Here is a 20,376-nt window from a genome sequence, read left to right on the forward strand (position 1 = left end):
ACTGTTAGCTGAAGCCTCATCAGAAATGGTCTCAGTGAAAGTGACTGTCTTATGGAAGGGAAACAGCGAGAAAAAGATTAGGTATTCCAAATTACGCAAAAACTGAACTGAAAATCAGTGGTAATCGATCTTATGAAGCGATGAATCCAAAGTTACAATTTTTAGTTCAAATTATCAATATGCAGGGAGGGAGTCAGGAGAGAAATATAACAGTGAGTGACCACAGCCATCTGAAAAACACAATGGAGGCTCTTTGGTACTGATCTTCTCATAATTGATGGAATTATGAATGCAGGAGGTGTCATCAGATTTTGTTCCACTATGTAATATCATCTGAAGAGCTCAATTTCTCTGCATGATAATGATCCCAAGCACACTGCCAATGTGCTAAAAGCATACCTGGACAGAAAAACACACAATAGAATATTATCATTCATGGACTGTCCTCCTCAGAGCCCAGACCTCAGCATTATTAAAGCAGTGTGCAACAAATGCATCCAAAGAAGCTTTAGAATGTCCTCTACAAAGACTGGAGAACTATTCCTGGAGACCATGTAAAGAAATTAAAAGAAAGCTTACCTATGAGAGTTTAGACTGTAGTGAAGAATTATGGTATAGCATTTCAAGCTCATTGTGGTTGCAGAAACTTTGTTTTTGCCTTATATACTGCACTTCCATTTATGTTTCGATGTTTCATAAAAGACTGCTGCACACATTTCCCATTTTCCTAGCAAAATACAAAGAAATGATGAGTGCCCTTAGACTTTTACATAGTACTGTAATTTTGTATACAAATCCTTAAATCTTGACTGTGCCAGTGCACTTTACAAGATTTATGAAACTTCTTTTTGCTAAAAGGTGCAAAAAGAAGAAGGTAAAGTATTATATCATTTATTTTTCATCTTGTTAATATCCTGCAGTGGAAAAAGGGAAAACCAAAAAATGTCAAAGTCCAGCAATAGGCTTAAATCTTATAATACTGAAGAATGTGTATAAATGTAGGCAGATGTAAAAGTGCCAGAGAGATCACAGAGTGCCCCCTCCCTGTTTTCAGTCATTGTTCCAGCGTGCATACAACACTTGTTTAACATTTGGGAATCAATCATTTGCAGTATGTAGTGCCAAGTTATAAGCACAAAAAATTGGGGCCAGATAGCCTGTGGCATAATGAGTGCAATGACAATTTTGGTTTAACAAAACTTTTTGTAATTACATTGCAAATTTTGTTTCTGTAACTTTTAATAATTGGTGTCCTTACATTGAGCATAAAGAAAGCCTCATGGGTAGCCACTAGAAATGCTCCTCTTGACATACAGAGGTCGTTCAAGAGCTGTAATAGGCTTTAAAGCATTGGTCCCTCCCACTGGGCGGACCGACTGTTGGAGTAGATAGTGTACTGTTACGCACAGTTTGCCTTATTGACGCGACATAGAGAAAGGGAGAGGAAGCAAACAAAGGGTTGAGTTTGTTTACAGGTTTGCAGACTGATTAAAACACTTCATTCTTTTTTGTTGTGTTTTCATGTTACTTTTTTAAGCTCTACTTGGATTATGTACTCAGAGGCACGATCCTGAAATGCATTCAAGGTGAGTTTTAAAGACGGGCTCCAAAAAATATGTGTGTTACTTAAAAAAAAATACACAAATCTTTACAAACGTGCTCTTTAGATGTTTCAGTCGCTGTGTCAGGTGTCACGTTGCAAACAGCCGACACCTGCCTAGTATATTGGTAGATTTGTGGAAAAATCTAGAAATCAGTAGATCTAAATTTGAATTATTCATATTATTGTGAAATGTCACTGCAATCCCCATGAAGACATTTTTGTTTAAAAGGTGTTTTAAACAAAAGTGCTCTTCCCACGCATGTCTACTAAGTGGTTACTAAAGCAATTACCAAAGTAGTGCAGTGGGTGTTTGAAACGACCGTCCCGTGTTTGATGGGACTTTCTTCTTTTACATTGATCTGGATTTGGGTGTGAATTTTGCAGCGACCCTCTGACTCCGCCGGTATATTTGGCAACGCGGCGCGCTGGCTCGAGTTCAGCTTATTAATCTGCTAACTCTGTAGACGGGTGAACGTCTGGTTTCACCCGACATCGGTTGTGTTGACTGTAAAGGAGATGCTGTGAATGCCGGTGTCCCCAGGGATGCAGAGAGGGGAAAAACATGCGTTTTATTTGCTCGATAGAGTGACGACAGCTTCTTTCAAGAAATAAGCACACGCTAAGTGGGTTGAGGATTTAAGCGACAATTCTCCATTTAAACTCCTCAGAAGAGCTGTTTGTTTTTTTTTTGTTTGTTTTTTTGTTTTTTTGTTTCATCTTTCCCTTGTTAAGGGAGGTTAAAGAGTTCATTCGCGTTTCTACTTAACGGCTACTGTCAGGCGATGACGCCGGCGTGGGAGATTTTTATCCACTCCGGCTAGTTGGCTTGAACTTTTCTCCCATTAATTCTTGTGATAATGGGCAATTACGGACACTAATGGATATGTTTGGCATGCTACTATGAGACTCCCAGGACTGGAGATGGCGCACGACACCACTTGGTTTTGCAGATAACCATGAGAGGGATAGCGAGTAATGCCGTACGCGCACACGGCCGCTCAGCTATTTTGCTGTTTGTGTTTTAATAGTTAAGTGAAACCTAATATGTTAACCGAGAGGTCACTTTCTTCTATCCGATGATACTGTCAGCCGTCACCCACGAAGACACGGAAACCTCTTTGTGTTCATAAAGTTTCGGTGCAGACGTGTCGCCGAGCGAATTTTCTTACATCTTCTGTCCTGTTGCACCTACATAAAACACACCGAGTTAGTGTTCTCGTACCGGCTTTGCGGATTTTTCTTCCTTCCCACTGTGTTGTTTCCCTCTTGGCGTAGTAGCCGCACGAACGTGTCACTGTTATTTCTCTAGTGCGCAAACTGTCTCCGGAGGCGCTCGGATCGGTACTGAAACCCACAAGGAAAGTAAAAATTTTCATATGGTTGAAGTACGGCCATCGCGCCCGGTTCACACAGTTGTCGCTCCTCCTCTGCTCCTCTAAAATCAACGCTATGATGAATATTTACATTAGAGATGTGCGAAATAAAAGCGCGAATACCGGCGAATAAAAAAAATGTCTGCCTAGAATTTCATTTTGGCAGACGCCTTGCACTACAGGTCATTACAGCGGGGGATTCGTGCGCCGAGGAAGCTGCAGTTTATTCTGGACAAACAGGAAGCGCCGCAACAAAACATCATTTTCATGATTTTGTTTTGTAAGACTGTCACATTGAGAGTCTGAAGCTCAGTAATCCAAACGGAAAATGGCACATGTGTAAATCGTTGTTATCTCAGCGCAAATCACCTTAAATAAACTGACTTTGCAGAAACCAGTAGACTACTTGAGTGAACTTGATTTCACAAATCCCTTTATTAACTGCTAATAAGCACCGATGTCAGAAATTCAAGATTGTTATATTTTACTTATTTGAAAATGCTGATATGCAGGCTGATTGCGGTCTGTTGCGGCGCATTTATTTCTGGCTGTTTCTCTGTGACGCAGCTGAAGTCACTCTGGGGCTTCCTCATGCTTTTCCTATCAGGCAAACAGAGATGTGCCGCAATCAGCAAATTTATTTTCAAACAATGGAGGCGCACCGGGCAGCCAGTTGGACAGGAAACCTGGGCCACAGAGCAGGAACACGCTCAGCGCGCAGCCAAACACTCGCTCCTGAACTCCCTGTGCTTATCTGAGTTTCAGCTACACAGAGAAGTAAGTTACAATACAGTACCGTTTCATAAAAGTCACTTATTGTTAGCACGTTACATCTGCTATGATTTGGCAAAAAAAAAGGAGAAAAAAAAAGTTCGCGTGTGTGTAAAATTAAGTTAAGTGACAGAAGTCCCGCAGTTCTGATGGGATATTTGGAAACAGAGTCACGTCCTGCCAGCGGATCGCTGGAATACGTGCGGCTGAAACTCCAGACGAAACAACAGCGAGAGGCTGTTGGCTGTTTGAGCACAGGGATGACCAGCCAAACTGACGGTGCCGCTCTGTTCATTCAACAGACCACCAAATTCGTCCGATGGCTCGACCGCAGTAACAGCATCGGAGGCCAGCGGAGGAGATCTACCACCTGTCGGTGCCACAGGAGCGCAAACGTCCCGTTTAAACCGCGGCTCTACCGGAGGAGGAGAACCGGATTCGCCTTCCTGGTGCAGAACCCCGAAGAGCTTTGACGTTTTTCAGAGCCGGACGATATTCCGCTTCCCTCGCCGTTCCTCCAGTGGATATTTTTCCTCTGACTGCGACTCATTGCCAAGCTCCCCGCTCTCCCCGAAGCCAGTGATGTCTGACAAAGCGATACAGACCCCGAGCCTCACCGGACAGGTGCTAATACACGCCCTGCAGCGCATGGGTGAGGTGCACGGTGAAGGACCGGGCACGCAACACGGTGAGCACAGACTCTTCATGTATAACTGCCGCATTAATGTGAGTGCACGCACGTGGAAGATGTTCAGGTGTCTTTTTGTAAAGTCGTTTCCCAAGTGATGGAGTGACAAACCGAGATGCAGGAACTCCATTTGGTAATGTAAGGTGGCTGTACTTCACATTACGGTAAAGGTGTTTCTCGCCTTGCGCCTTTCGTCATGATGTTGCTGTTGTTGTAGATGGTAAAAGAGGACATGCACACAGTACAATTTTCATGCTCACAATAAAGAATGCAAATTAAAGTGTAGGAATTTGTCTAAATGCCTAAACGCACTGCTAATACTGTTATAGGTGTGGGTGAAAGTTTGACCTGACTCAGGCAACAAAGACTACCCTGGACGTAAGACGGCTGTGTGGGTATGCAGCTTAATAGGAAACTAGATAGGAGTCTACAAGTAGTTCCCTCACGTTTCCTCTATCAAAGATTCGGGGCTTTGGGCGGTCGGTGGTGTTGAGTGTTACCAATGATAGCGAAAAGATGAACAAAAACATACTTAGGATGTTTTTATATCTAGTTTCATACTTAAGATGTGTTTGTTTTCACCCCTTTCTCACTCTAGAGCTTAGTCATGAAAGAGAGCCGTTTTTCCACTACCTTGATGTGCTATGCTTGGTATTCTCACATGAGTAAGGTTGTTGCTTTTTTGTTTTTGAGATTCTGGTTTATTGACTAATACTCTGCATGTGCTACTCTGTTGGCCCTTGAAGAGAAATCCAACAAATCCAGGTGGAAACATGCTTATATAAAACACACTAATGACTCCTCCATGCTGCTAAATCCACTTCTGCTGCTTCTCTGTTTTCATTCCACTGTAGTAGTACTTTGTTTTCTGGCAAGTAATGCCTGCTGCCTTCGAGTGTGTAAAACCTTTCTAAAACCTGCAGGATACATTTGAATAACATTCTCAGGTTTAATTTAAAAGGAAACTGTTGACTTGTTTATACAAAGGGTGAGTGATAGTTTTAACATTGTGGACAAAGGTGGATCCAATAGGTTGGATGTGTGATTTTGTTTTGCAAAAAACAAAACAAAAAACCCCATAAAAAAACAGCAGAAACGGTGACAACTTGTATTCACATTAGTTTTCAAAGTCTTAATCCCACCCTTACTCTGTAAGGGTTTGAGGGAGACAAACACATAATGGTGTAATGCGTGATGACCATTCTGTACCATGTTTCTGTTAGGAGTTGTTAATCCTGCTGATGTTGGTTTGTTTCAGATGTTGTCCTGACTCATGGCTAGACTAACAGGGCCATGCCCAGGAATCTGTGCATGTGTGTACTATTCCACACACAATGTAGGAACCTGTCAGTGAACCTAAAGAAACACATTTCCACTGACATCATCGTTACTGCCACGCCTAATGGATGTCAGATTTATATTCTTGCCAACACTTTTATTAGTCAAACTTAAAATGATGTGAAAGAGTCATAATGTATCAGTATTTCATAATGATAATTGAGTCTGTACTCTTAAAGACTCTTGACTCCTCAAAGTAAGCATTATTTAGCGTTCGCTAAGTATCACTTAGCAAACTTGCAGGTGAAATGCAGATGTGAAACACACAAACATTGAGCAATGGCTGGGCATGATATTTGGTAATGGAATCTTTCTGGTTTCAGTTTGTAGTCCAAGTAGTATTGGTTGGTCACATTTAAGTGGGCTGTGTTTGCATGCTTTAACAGTATTAAAGATGGCTGAAGTTTCCTGCTTTGAAAAGTGACAACACAGAAGTACCTTAAAGCTGCATTCTGTTTAATGGCCAGTAGGGGTGCAACTGAAGGTTGGCAATAAACTTGTAGTTGTAAAGTATAAAAGCCTATGTGGGAAAATAGGCCTCAGCTCTTTTGCTCTTCAACCTCAGAAGAGACTTACCCAATGGGGTAATTGCTGGTTTAGGACACATTTATAAAAAAATAAAGTTAGTTTTTGTAAACTGTCATTACTGGAGTAAAAAAAGAAAAGTGTTCATCCTGGATAATCTTATTGATTATAAATAATAAGTCAATCATAAGTGTGGATGACAGCGAGCATGTGGTTTCCCCGGGTTTCACAGTCAGATCCACCTCTCACCCATTATATTGCAGAAGTTGACAAAGAACATGCTCAGTTCTAGGATTCATAAACTAAAGTTAAGGTCAGGTTGTGTTTTAGATAGTCTAGGGTTGCATTCTGCTAAAAAAAAATGTGTATAAGCTGAACTACATGTTGATTCTCCAAACTGCACCAATTTCGTGTCATACTTTAGCCTCCATCAGCATTGATGCAGACTCAAGTTATACCATTCCCAGTGTGAAATACTGTTGCTCCTCAGATGCTGCTGTTGTTGCAGAAAAGGTGTCCATTTGGTGTTGGAGTCTTGTTGGTTAGGTTTAGGCATCAAAAGTACTCGGTTACACTGAGTTAAAGATGAAGAACTTTGTCCCTTCTCAACATTAATTTAGTATGCTGAAACATAAAGCTTACCGAGTGTGTTTAAATGTGACACTAAAAGTATTGGACCACACCTCTTAATCTTTGAATCCAGGTGTTTTCTGTCTCATTGGTACAGGTGCACAAAAGCATGCACCTAACCAAACCATGTAGCCTGCTTTTACAAACATTTGTGAAAGAATGAATCGTTTTAAAGAGCTTATGTTGATGCCACCCCTACAAGTCAGTTTGTGAAATGTCTTCCCTCCTAGATATTGCACGATCAGCTGTAAGTGGTATTATTGCAAAGTGAAAGCGTGCAGGAACCACAGCAATTCAGCCACATAAAGTTACATAGCAGGGTCACCAAAGGCAGTGGTGCACAGTGTGTAAAAGTCACCAACTCTTTGCTGACTCAATAACTGCAGAGCTTCACGGCATGGGTTTCCATGGCCGAACAGCTCCAGCAGGTGTACTGAGTAGGTGGCCTGGTACTTTTGTTCATATAGCATATCTGATGAGTGTGGATTGAGGCCCTTATTGCTAGTACCTTTATCCATATGTCCTCTGCAAACATACCGGTAACAGCAGTATTTGAGGCCTTCAGGATGCTAGCAGGTTGTTACTAAGAATTTATGTATTTCCCCTTTTATGGAATTAATATATTGATTGAGGTGTAAAGTAACTAGATACATGTCAGTTAGCTGTTAATTAGAATGTTCAGTTGATACTAAAGTAGAAGTAGAAGCTGTTTAACTTATCCAAAGAGCTTAAAATGAAATTCAAATTGCCATAATAAAAGATGAAAACAGATAAAGTTTTAAATATTATAAAACAGGAAGTGCAAGTTATGATCTTAGATTATATCATCACATAAACACATTTTCAAATGTGGACATTAAAATGTTGTGCCAATATTATTTTTTAATCTCTATACCACAAACTCATTACAAATCATTCGTGCCACCGTTGTATTTAGATGTTCATTAAACGTTAAATATTTAGTGTATACTCCCACAGCAATTTTATGACCAACGGTTTTGAGCATACATTGAGGGATTCCCCAAAATGTTTTTATCGGTTATCACAGCCTGGATCCTATTTTTATTGTTTTCTGTTTATTTCAATCCCAAACAGAAATGAAAGAACTGCCACCTCCAGCATCACTGGTCTAAAATAGTGCTCCAGTTGTCTTGTTTACATCAGCACAGCTTAAAAACAGAAGGCTCATACTTTTAGCTGTGATGCTGTTGGCTAAAGTTGCCCATCCTGTTGCTTGGTAACAAACAAAATTTTGCCAGGAGGTTAAAACTTGGCAAAAAAAAAAAAAAAAACAGATAAAAGAACTAACAGAGTAAATGCCTTCACAGTGTTTCTGCGGTGGAAGGCAAATAAATCTTCTATGGAATAATGCTGTTCTGTCATCTTAATGAGAATAAACCTATTTGTTTTGCTCAGACTGGTAAAATTGTGCGGTTACGTTACATTACAGTCTAACCCTCTCTGTTTACATCTCAGCTTTAATCCTTCAATTTGTTTTTCTAAACACAGTGGGGTTTTATTTTTTTGTAAATATCAAAGTAATCTCCTAAGGCTGAAATAAAACTTCCGAAAACCTGAGCATATTCTCTGCTTTGTATGTGTCGCTATTCTTTTTCATAATAGCAGCGAGTAGCTTTGCTGATTGCCTTATGTCTCTTTTATTCTCTTTCACTGAAGCCAGACAGACAAGATAGCAGTCAAAACAGAGCAGTCCATGTGTGTGGTTACGTGTTGTTTATTAAGTAAGCCACTCAAAAAAAGGACTCAGTATGTGTGTTTAGTAGCCAAAATAGGCTTCAGGTCTTTTGTAAGATGCAGACAGTAACTTGCATCTCAATCAGTCCACTGCATTTGCAAGATAGGACCAATAAACACAAACGGACTTGTGCAATAAGTTACACATTGTCCCCCCAATCACACACAAAAGTCTCACTTATCAAGATTGCTAACTTGTTTGTGTGTTAGATATGGTGCAGGGGCTTAAGGAAGATCTGTTTATCTTGTTGTTGCTGCTCGACATCGCAGTACTTCCTCCTGCAGCAACAGGAAGATCACACTCGCAGTGCAGTCAGGTTTCTTCAGTTTTAGAGCAAAACAGATGCCTCTTGTGAGTTTTTGTCCTTAACACAGTCTAATTATAATACAACCTCAGGGCTGGATGGAACAAAGATGGATTTTGCCTGAGGCTTTGATCTTACAAATAAACTTTAGCTGAAATTCAAGTTACTAAGCTGCACAAAGCCGACTTACTGTCTGTTAGAGGAATTCACTATTTATTCAGGTTACTCTGGTACTCTTTTGATCTAAGATGCGACTGTTTGCTCGCATTTGTTTTTTGCTTTTTAACTGAATGCCCTTCGGCATGAGCAAACTGTGGATTATGAGCCAAAATCGGTTGTCAGCAGATTGCATTACAGCAGCCAGGTTGATGTCTTAGAACTGCTCCTATACAAAATCAGTATCATCATGTATACTATGTATAACTGTCGTTTTGGTTATTGTGGTCATTGTCAAAGGAACATCCTGATAAAGTAAGTCCTCGTGCATGATACAGTATTTAACCCGCTAAGTACATGCAGTGTTACTTAAAAGCATCTTGGACGTCAGTACAGAAATCTTTGAAAGGAGGAAACAAATAACATATGCAAGACTTCATAGGAGTTCTTGTTTTGTGTTTTAAAATTCATTATTTGATGTCTTGAGCATCCTGCCATCGCCTACCTGCACCGTTCGTAGCTTCCAAACCCGAATAAATCAGTGAGATTCAGTGATTACTCAGCATTTATTACACTTTGAGGCATTGTAGCGTAGCTCCATGCCCATATCGCCATTAAAATCCCTCTTGCTGATGCTGCAGTCAGCAGCTTGATGAATTGATTGCTGTATTGGTCTCGTCAATATCAGAGGATGTGAGAAATATTAAGTCTGGGTTTCATAATGGCGTGCATGAGTCATAAGCGGAGATCGGTAAGAGGTCAGAGCCTTTCATAATCGTATTGTAGTTCAGACTGAAAATCTAACAGATTAACCACGAAAACACACATTCACGCGCACTGACACATGAACACACTCGCACTTTTCCTCATCCTGGTCAGATGGCAACTGTAACACCATGAAGCACTCAAAGTGCACTAAATGTGTCTGATAACCTTCTCTACTGTTAATAATTAACAAATATGTTTGTCATTTACCTATTTTGTCTCACCCCGTTGAATAAGTACCCTGATTTACATCTCCTCTGGGGTTTTTATTATGTCACTGTGAGCATGCATCGATTATAACATCAAATAAACTGAACTGGGTCAAAACCAAAGGAGTCTCACTTTATGAATCACACTCTGATTGTTTTTCTTCTTTGTCTGTCGTATAGTTTCTTCAAAATTTTACCATTAAAAGGAGTTTATTGGTGTGTTTTTTTGATAAAAGCAGTCATGGATTGGCGGGAAAGCCGAACATGCACATCACATATGATTTTCTCCAAAACAACAACAACAACAAAAAAAAAAAAAAACGATGAAGGTTTGAGTTACAGTGCTTTTCTGTTACATCTGTTCACGTTTTTTTTTAAAGATTCAACATCAACAAGTGAATCAAGTTCAAGGAACTTAGCTTGGCTGCAGTGAATTTGGTGTAACCACAGTCTGAGCCATGTGCCCGGTGATGCCCAAAAGGACTTTATTTTCTTTCTGGGCAACCTATTGTTAACATAAGTTACGATCAGAGAGCCGCCATTTTGAAACACCTCGTATGTAAAGCTATGTAAATACATGCACTCGGTTTCTGTGTTCCTTTGTGGTTTCTCTTAATCTTACAAGTCATATTTCAAATATCTTTGTGCTGAAGTTTCACAGTGTTTTCAAGTCTGAACCCCTAACCACAAATAAAGCTCCAAATACTTTTTGGTTATGCTTCACTTATATGAAGCATAAATAAACACATATTTTGTCTCGGTGGATAAGTTTTGAGCATTTAACCTCTTCAGAAATGTAGTGAAAGATCATGTGAGTTAATGCTGTTGCACCCTGGAACTGACACGCAGGATGTATAACAGTTGTTTACCTGATCATCATATGCAAAGATGGCATGTTTTCTTTTTACTTTGTGTTGCAGATCCGTCACCCAGCCCCTCTAGGACGTGGCAGCAAAACGCAGCAGGGGACATGCAGGCAGAGACATTCGGACAACAGCTCAGACGAATAGGAGACGAGTATAATCATCTCCTATTGCAAAGGGTTAGTGATCACTGACACTATTTCTGTGTGTGCGTGAGAGAGAGAAAGAAGTCATATGTGTGTTAAAACCAGCCTGCAGCAGGATACATTTTTACATCTCTTGACCAGAAGGCTGAACACCCTGCAGCTGTGGTAGTGAAGCTGATCAGCTGACAGACAAGACTGCCATTAACTAAAGGATATAAACGACTTTTGCCAAATCATCTCATCTCAGCAACTCAAAAATATATAGGCTGTTGGAAAATTGCCTTTTTCATTCAGTGTTTCTCTGTGAATCCAGATTTGCAGCTGGATGCTGCTGAAATGAACCACATGTTCAGCAGGGCAGGAAACAAGAAAGGAAAAAAAAACAGGACAAAATGTGTGTGTGTGTGTGTGTGTGTGTGTGTGTGTGATCAGAGTCTCTTAGCAGCTGGTCATTTCCACTCTGCTTTGGTTGATAAAAATAAAAAGACCTGTGATCAAAGTATTACACGAACAGACAGCCTGAATCTGCAGAAAATCCAGATGCCACAGTTACCACTGCAGTTAAAAAACATACCAAAAAACAGGAAAACAGCCTAATGATAGAAAAACCTCAACAGTGCAGGAGCAGGTGATGGATAGGTAAGCGTAGAGAGAGGAAAGCAATGTTTACAGAAGTTGAAAAGAAACAAAAATAAACCTCGTGGTACAAATTGACCTTTTAATGTGGGGAGAGTGAAAGAAGTTCATTATGCAGCACACGAAGACACATATGTTACATAGATGTATTTGTAAATGCCGAAGGTGAAATTCATCAGAGCTTTTTCAGTTTATTAATATATATCGCATTTGAGATGTTAAATATTTTCTGCATGCTATGCTGCTCTAGCCTCTCAGTTACAGTATTCTTGAAACTTCCTACTATATATACCCTTTAGGCCAAATCACACACAAAAAATACAGGTTTAAGAAAATTCTTATCACCTTGCTTGCTTCGGTACTTGTTCCATGAGATTGCAGTTGCAGTATTCTGACTATTGCTCTGCTAAAGAGACGTTCATATTATTCTTGGGAGTATAAATCCTGTGAATGGTGCAGTTGTGAAGTTGTAATCAGACTTAATTTCCTCTTGGCTTCTTTTCCTTGGCAATATTTCGGCATATTGCATCACTGCGGCTTTATTTACTCCTCTATCAAAGAGCTGACTGGAGCTTTGGGAAGACAGAGAGGAAGCGAGGAGAAAACATGATCTAGTTTAAATTCACTTTAATCTCATCACAGAAATGGGTTAAAAAATAGAAGTCAAGAAAAATGCATGACAGGCCTATTATATCTCAGTAAGGAGCTTAAAACACTCCCTCAGTGTCAAAAGCTTAACAGTTACAAAGCTGCAAGTCTCCATTCGAGTCTTTTGATGCATGAGAAATCTGCTTCACTCACTGAGTGTTTTTTTTGTCTGTGTAACTAATGAGCAGCAAACAGGAATAGAGTGAACCTTCTCTGCAACTTTGCTTCTGCATTTTTTCCATACCAACTCATATATCTGATCTCTAGTGACCCTGCGCTTACATATTAGAGATTCGGCCGTGTAAACTGCTAATGCATTAGTAATATAAACAAGCACAAATGTAGAAATCGATGATTAAAAAATTATTTTTCAACATTTGTTAATATTTCTCAGCATTGTAATGTTTAGGTTTCATCCTCCACACACTAAACAAACCTAAATTAGTCAGTGCTGTAATCACTGACCATACAGTTACTCAGAGGAGGTCAGTGAGGTCATGATTTTGGAATGTTTTCAGTAAAAAAGCAGTAAAAAAGCTGGTGTTTGTCACATCCTCTGTGAACAATTTCCATTATTCAGTGTTGAAGATGGTGAGGAAAGCAGAGTACAGGCTGTGACTCAGCACCTTGTCACACAAGTTTGGAACGTGTGTGTATTTTAGTGCCTCCATTATCTTGATTGCAGAGCCAACCAGAAAGTGAGCGCATGTGTGTTAGGTAACTTAACAAACTTACAAAGAAATAGGCTGGGGATGTTATCCACTGCCCTGACATTGTGATCGTTCACCCTAACCTACTAGACTAACTGGCAGTTGCACTGAAGAAAGCCAGAAGCTTATGTAGCTTGCACAGGAAGGTCAAACGTTAAACGTAAGGCGCTGTGACTGATAAAAGGCCCAAACAAAGGAGCTCAGGATGCGATACACAATGAGGCAGAATATAGTTTACTTTTACATATATGTAAGTGACATAAAGTTGCATTTTTTAATGTTAAAAAAAGTATAGGCTATGTTAGTTCTATTGCATGTAGATACCCTTGTGATATAACTATCAGTTTGGGAGGGGTTTTTGCTCTTAAAGAAATAAACACACTGACTTTTCGATCAGTCAGTTTAATCAACATTTGAAATTACTGATGTTAAAGTGAGCTGTAGTTTGTGGGACTGATTCTATATGTTCCTCAAAAGTATTAGCTTACTATAGCCCACTTTAGTAAGACTGATCGGTTCATTAAGTCATATATTAATGCCACACATGTGTGGAGATTTATAGTTGAATGAAGGAATATGCAGTGCTCGTGGTAAAAGACAGACTGTATATAGCCTTGACACACCCACGATTTAGAGAAACAACATTCACGTTGTTTGTGTGTTGTGTGTGTGTGTGTAAGATATACAAATTATTTACTAAAGGGATTAATTGTCCTAGATTGTTACAGCAAAGTAGAGACACGCTGTGGATGGCTCTACCGGTTCATGTAGCCACAATGTGGCTACATCTTCACTAATTTCTCCTCAGAGCTCATGGTATCTGAACTAGCTTTGTTATTCCCATGTTGCAGTTTTTGTTTCGTAACATCTGAAACAAGGCAGCACGGTGGCACAGTGGGTAGCCGCACAGCAAGAAGGTCCTGAGTTCAATTCCACCATCAGGCCGGGGTCTTTCTGTGTGGAGTTTGCATGTTCTCCCCGTGTTTGCGTGGGTTCCCTCCGGGTACTCCGGCTTCCTCCCACCGTCCAAAGACATGCAGCTTGTGGGGATAGGTTAATTGGATAATCCAAATTGCCACTAGCTGTGAATGTGGGAGTGAATGTGAATGCGAATAGTTGTCTGTCCCTGTGTGTTGGCCCTGCGACAGACTGGCGACCTGTCCAGGGTGTACCCCGCCTCTCGCCCTATGACAGCTGGGATAGGCTCCAGCGCCCCCCGCGACCCTGAAAAGGATAAGCGGAAGCGAATGGATGGATGAACATCTGAAACATACATAATACAAAAAGTACTTCCTCGTGAACAGTGGCCTCCAGCCCCTTTAGTTTTATAGCCAGCGTCACCAAACAATATGTCAGCACCCAGCCTGTAATGTAAGTGCTAACGAGATAAAGTGAAAGCCTTCATTTACCTTTATTTGTTTTGTTTTTTTTTTGATGAATTAACTCCATCTGCCTTAATAAAATATAATGTCACTATGCTGTTTTCACTAAGGTAGGCGAGACTGGTTGAACTCAAGAGCTTAACAGATTACAGTATTACAACTCAGTGCACTAACGTCGGGGAAAGTATTTAATTTAGTCCATATGTGAACAGTCCCACGAGCTGGGATTTAGTACGTGATAAGCGTCAGTGGCGTGAGCCTGCCATGGCCTCAACGGCTTCGAAACAAACTTAAACACAAAGAGGCTGGATACATGTGAGAACAAAATGAGTTAAGGCTGTGACTCAACACCTTGTCACACTATCGCACTGCTGTGGAAGACAGGAAGAGATAGGTGTGCGTGTGTGTGTTTTTTTCCAGTGTGTCTTAGTGGGAAATCATCTGTGAACGTGGTTGCAGAATCATCCAGAAAGTAAGTGCAGGTGTGTTTGTTCTTGCTGTAGAACAATAATGAGACGGAGAAAAGAGGAACGTGGAGACTTGTTCCTTGTTCTCTTGCCAGGTGTTGATGCTGCAGTGTATAAATGCACATGTGTGGTTACACATAAGGTTGACCAGGTTTCTCACTTTATGGGTGATTGCACAGAGTTTTAATCCCTCGCCTTTCATCCCACATATTGAGACAACAGTGCGCATTTTGATTAGCTCTAGTTTCCAAAAACCAGGACTGCGACACAGGCACACTTCTGATGTCTGGATTTTATCCACTAAAGAAAGCATAGAAGGAGGTCATCGTGAGTGAAGTGCTGTTTAATCTACTTGAGCTATAGCTAATTTAAAAAATTGCATGCAATTACAAAACCTCAGGTCATGCAGATTTTAGTGTAATATGATGGTAACTACAAAAAGGAAAAGGAAATTCAGCTGTAATAAACAGTGAAAGAGAAACTGCTCAAGTTTCAGTGAAACTGGTGAGAAATGATTGTCAGAGATCTTTTTTCCAGTTTTTAATCATGGTTTTCTTGCAGTTTTGCAAGGATGAGAGTATGAAAGCAGTCTTACAAGAAATATGCGGTTTACAAAAAGATCGGGCTATCTGTGAATGCATCTTTATGAAACAGAACAGTAGCTGAAATAAGAGTACACTGATCAACCTTAAATGCATTAAGTTTCAACATTAGAAATAAACATCTGAGTGCACCAAGAAGTAAAATAAACATATGAACTTATGTTGATATATTTTTCTACCACTGTGAGTTTGTGATGACAATTAATTCATAAGATTAATGATTTTCTGCAGTGTTACTCTCTTGTCTACTTTGCAGCTGCAGGGTTGTATTTTACTGTTATATTTTTTCTGTTCTTTATAGATATCTATCACCCGTTCCTCTTGTAGCACCTCGTGCTCAGTTGATCTATTTTGTGCAGAAGAGTCAAATGACCCATCAGAAGCTTTGCTTTATGTGAGCGCACTAAGAGCCTAAAGCAGAAAGCCTGAGTTAACAAACAAATCCGATAACCACCAATTTTCTCTGACTAGGTTTTAGACTTTTTCAAGCCAGCTGATACAAAGAAATCCTGGCTATGTTGAGCATGCTTCATAGTACGTCCTACTGGTCACTCAAAATACTTACATTTTCAGAAGGTCAGCAACAAGACATTTTTTAAAGATAATTAAATCCATCTATCTGAATAATGTGAATTATTACCACTTCGAATATTGAAGTTTTACATTTAGCATTCTTTTTATGGTTTTTTTTAAAAGCCTTTATTATGACAGGAAAGCTGGGAGAGAGCAGGGGGAAGACATGCAGGCTCTAAAATAGCCTTATTGCATTATGAGTCACCTGTTCAACCCGGTGAACTCAAATGGCACTCCATTCTCATGTAATTCAGAAAGCAAATTCTCAACAGATGTTCTCTCACATCCCTCAGGTTTCTTATGTCTTATCTGAGTGTTTGTGAGTGGCTGTGTCTGCGTTGAGATATCCTGGTGGGACTGCATCCTTGAAGTGACCTGGAGAGTTGAACTTTAGGAAGTTTTCTGAATACAAGAAAATATAAGAAGTCTTCAGCACTGCCGCGAACTTTACACCGTAATCAAACCGCCACAGCAGTAAATGATGAATCATCTGGCTCCAGTACAGCCGGGCTAGACAAGGGTTGAACTGAGGTGATTAAAGCATGTGGTGTGACTGCCTGCAACCTAAAGCCTACACCCTTTTGACCTATTGCTCCTTAAAACTAAAACAGTTTTCACTTCCAGCCTCTTTAACTCAAAAATGCCAAGCCGGCTGTGAGCATTTCTTCAAGTTGCATTATTTCACATACATTTTTGGATCTCTACTGATCCAATAAAACCATCTAAAAATATAAGATCAAATTATCAGTCTTCTTTTCTGCACATCGACGTGCTCCACAGAGAATGATTTCTACTAATGTTGATGGGCCTCTAACTTTTCTTCCAGCAGATCTAAAATGCTGACCTTTGTTTTTTTACCAAAATTTCCAAACAATTTTTAATTACACTGCCACAAAATTTGGTACATGGTACACGGATTGTCACATTTGGTAAATCACGGTTCCAAGATGATCTATCCTTATGTGACTTTGCTGATATGCTCTTTTCTTTTATAGTTATTAGAATTACGTTTCTGGTCGTGTGTGAAACATTATAACAGTTATAAGAAAGATTAGAATGAACTTAAACTCTTACCACCAGGTCAACAGTTGAGCTTGAAGCTGCCCGGACCTCTGGGTTATGATCAGGAAAACTAATGACACATCCAACCACCCTGTTTAGATTCATCTCACAACCCTGCTTCTTTGGCACTCCTCAATTTAGGATTGCGAGTCACTGATCCAAAGTTGTCTTGAAATATCTATGAAAACAGGACCCAGTTAACACAATTTTATACTTAATAGGGGAATTTATTATGTTTTTAGCTTCAAAATGAAAAACATTATTATCAGCCCGTATCACATTACTTTTGAACACTTAGCTGCCAGCATTGCTAAGGTTGACAGAAGAGCTTTATTTGACTTCATTGCCTGAAGCCTAAGAGATGCCTGAAGGATAAGAAACAGTCTGCCTCACTTCAGACTGCAGAGTGACTCACAGAGACGCTACACTGACACAGACTCTGGGTTTAGTTCACTTTACTGCCTGAGAAGTTTGAAAAGCACTTACTACTGTAACATACCATACAACCATACTATATTATAGTGGTTAATTATTTTGCTGGAAAACATATGCAGCAGTGTATAATCTCAAATGTAATGAGTAAGCATTTGTTTTTTTTAGTAATCTTCCACACACTCAGCTTTTTCTCCTTTGCCCTCAGTTAATCCATCCAATCTCTCTCTCTCTTCCTCCCTGTCTTTATATCTGTCTCTCTCTCTCTGTCTCTCTCTCTCTGTCAAACATTTACACAATGTGTGCATGTTTGTTTTCAGACTTCTGTGAACATGCCCAAAATGGTGTCCATGCCCATGTGTGTGTGTGTGTGTGTGTGTGTGGTGCGACAGCCCAGTGTCCGTGACAGTGTAGATTCATTATGGCTCAAACCTGCGGTTACAGAACTCTAAGGGAGCAAAGCACAAGGTCTAATTATCCTGTCCAAACACACACACTCACACACACACACACACACACACACACACACACACACACACACACACACACACACACACACACACACACACACACACGCTTACAGAAACTCCCAACACACACTGTCTTTCAGTAAGAGGTAAAAGCCTTTGTCCTGAAGACAGAAATAACTCTGAGGAACACTCTGGACCAGTCGGGTGTCACTGGCTGGCTGCTTGTATTTGTGTGTGTGTGAGAGAGTGATTGAGTGTGTATGAAAGACAAAGTGCAGGGCAATATTTTTAACCCTTGCTTAACCATCTAGGTTTGCCTACAGCACTGTTTCTGTGACTACACAGTGCCTGCCGTAGGTTCTGCCTGTTTATGGCCTGCTAGCTGAACAGTTGTTTTGTTAAAGGCGTTTTCTGAACTTAAACACCATTATCAATTTCTGCTGTCAGCTATTGTAACGGAAGGAACTTTGATGTCTCAAAGTTTCAAAGAAACTAGGACAGTAGTCACTGAGAGAGGAAAGTTATTTCAGCATCAGTACATTTTTTTTCTATTTGAGGGCTTCAAATATTTCACTATTGACTCATTTGAAATATTGACTAATTTCAGGTTTCTAATATAAATCTTTATAAATGCATAATCACCTATTTCTCTCAGTCATGGCAGTCAACACCACACCTCAGTTTACTTTATTACTGCAAGATTTGGCAACTTATCATGGTCTTTTATCAATATTTACCCCACTCAGGATAACATCAAATCTCTAGGTCAATGCTAGCACAGCTTTCCCTCCGTTTCTCGAGTGAGATAGCAGAGAACTGCATCACTGTGATGTTCACCCAATCTGGTGCTTCGAGCTTTTTCTCAGAGGAATAATTTTACTTGTAAATATAGCGACAATGGTGAATTAATGTTATGGTAACTATTTGTTTCTGAATACCACCATCTCTCTAAAGCCCTCAAAAGAATGGTATTCAGAACACCCCAACCTTTCACCCATTATTCAAGTACACACAGAAAAAGTACACACAGAAAAAAAATTAAATCTTTCAACTCAGTAGCAAGAGTTGGGCATTGTTATGCAAGTATTTGTAGCCGTTATTATGCATATTTCCCAGTGCAACTCTATGAATGTCAGTTTGGACAGATTGTGCAAGATCAATGAGTAGATGTTCAAGCTGACAGTAAAGACATTTTTTACAGGAAAAGGAACTTGTTAATACTTGGTTGCAGTACTTTTGCATTCAGTACTTAAATTTTACATTTATTTTAGCAATGGTATGTGATTAAGTGAAGCTATAGCATGCATGTAAGACCCATGGCATAGTTTTGTTTTAAAGCTTTTTTTTTTTTTTTTTTTTTAAAAAGAGAGACAACTGAAAAAGAAAAGAAAAACACTTTAATTCAAAGTGGCACAGACACCACAGAGATGGTAACAGTAGATAGAAAAATAATGTAGCAAAACCTGAGTCATTTTGCATTGTGTGCATCAGTGTGTGTATGTGTGTGGTTGAAAGTGTAGCCTTGTTTTGAAAGCTATTTTTGAGAAGCAGCATAGTAAGTTGTGGTAACCAAATAAAATCACACGAGCTCTTTGGAAGTGGCTGACTCAATGTTTCCACTGTGAAAGGAACGAGGCAAGAAGAAGAGCAAGATAGAAAGATGAGAAACTTAAAAACCCTTGCATCAGAGATGTCTGTCTTCAAAGACTTTGGGCAGAAACAATCACTTGCAGAATGCGCACAACTTGGCTGTCTTTTCATTCGCATCACCTTTTGCATCCACAATTTTTAGATTTCTGGATCCAAAGTGCATCTTGTCAACTTTTAATATTTCTCAGTGTCATGGTAACACTGCAAAGGTTTTTAAATATGCTGCATTCAAAAGCCAGTGGGGAATCTTCGACTTCAAATCTCCTTTAGTGCTCTAAAACTGGCAGATTGACTCATGCATGTTTGCTAATTGTGCTGATGTTGAAGGGGGGAAAAAAAAGACTACTGTTATACAAAAGTGGAAAACAATGTTGGAGTCTCAGATCACCAATGAAACATTTTAAACTGGTCGCTCCTTTAAGCTGAAATCAAATCAAATTATACAGCAACATAAATGTAAGCAACATTTTTAAAAGGCACGATGTTAACAGTAAAGGATTCATTTACCTGTGGCTTCCCAAAACAAACAGACCAAAATAATTCACTGTGCAAACATGAAAGAATCTGCAGTAATTGTGATAAACTGTTTTATCTCTAAGTAGATGAATTGTATCATC

The 20,376-nt window shown here is 39.7% G+C and overlaps 1 protein-coding gene across 2 annotated transcripts in view; it reads left to right on the forward strand.

Moving 5' to 3' along the window:
* Positions 1-1,411: 1,411 nt before the first annotated feature.
* Positions 1,412-20,376, forward strand: part of LOC120714225 — a 31,070-nt gene continuing 12,105 nt past the window's right edge. Inside the window, exons 1-3 of one of the 2 annotated variants that reach the window (XM_040000335.1) lie at positions 1,412-1,586; positions 4,050-4,435; positions 11,039-11,160. In XM_040000335.1, coding sequence (XP_039856269.1) covers positions 1,576-1,586; positions 4,050-4,435; positions 11,039-11,160 — 519 coding nt within the window. In that variant the 5' untranslated portion in view covers positions 1,412-1,575. The remainder of the gene's footprint in view (positions 1,587-4,049; positions 4,436-11,038; positions 11,161-20,376) is intronic. The other variant, XR_005691373.1, reaches the window with a different exon arrangement.

Source organism: Simochromis diagramma, unplaced genomic scaffold, assembly GCF_900408965.1.
Source record: "Simochromis diagramma unplaced genomic scaffold, fSimDia1.1 OVJJ01000596.1, whole genome shotgun sequence".
In the NCBI taxonomy this organism is placed as follows: domain Eukaryota; kingdom Metazoa; phylum Chordata; class Actinopteri; order Cichliformes; family Cichlidae; genus Simochromis; species Simochromis diagramma.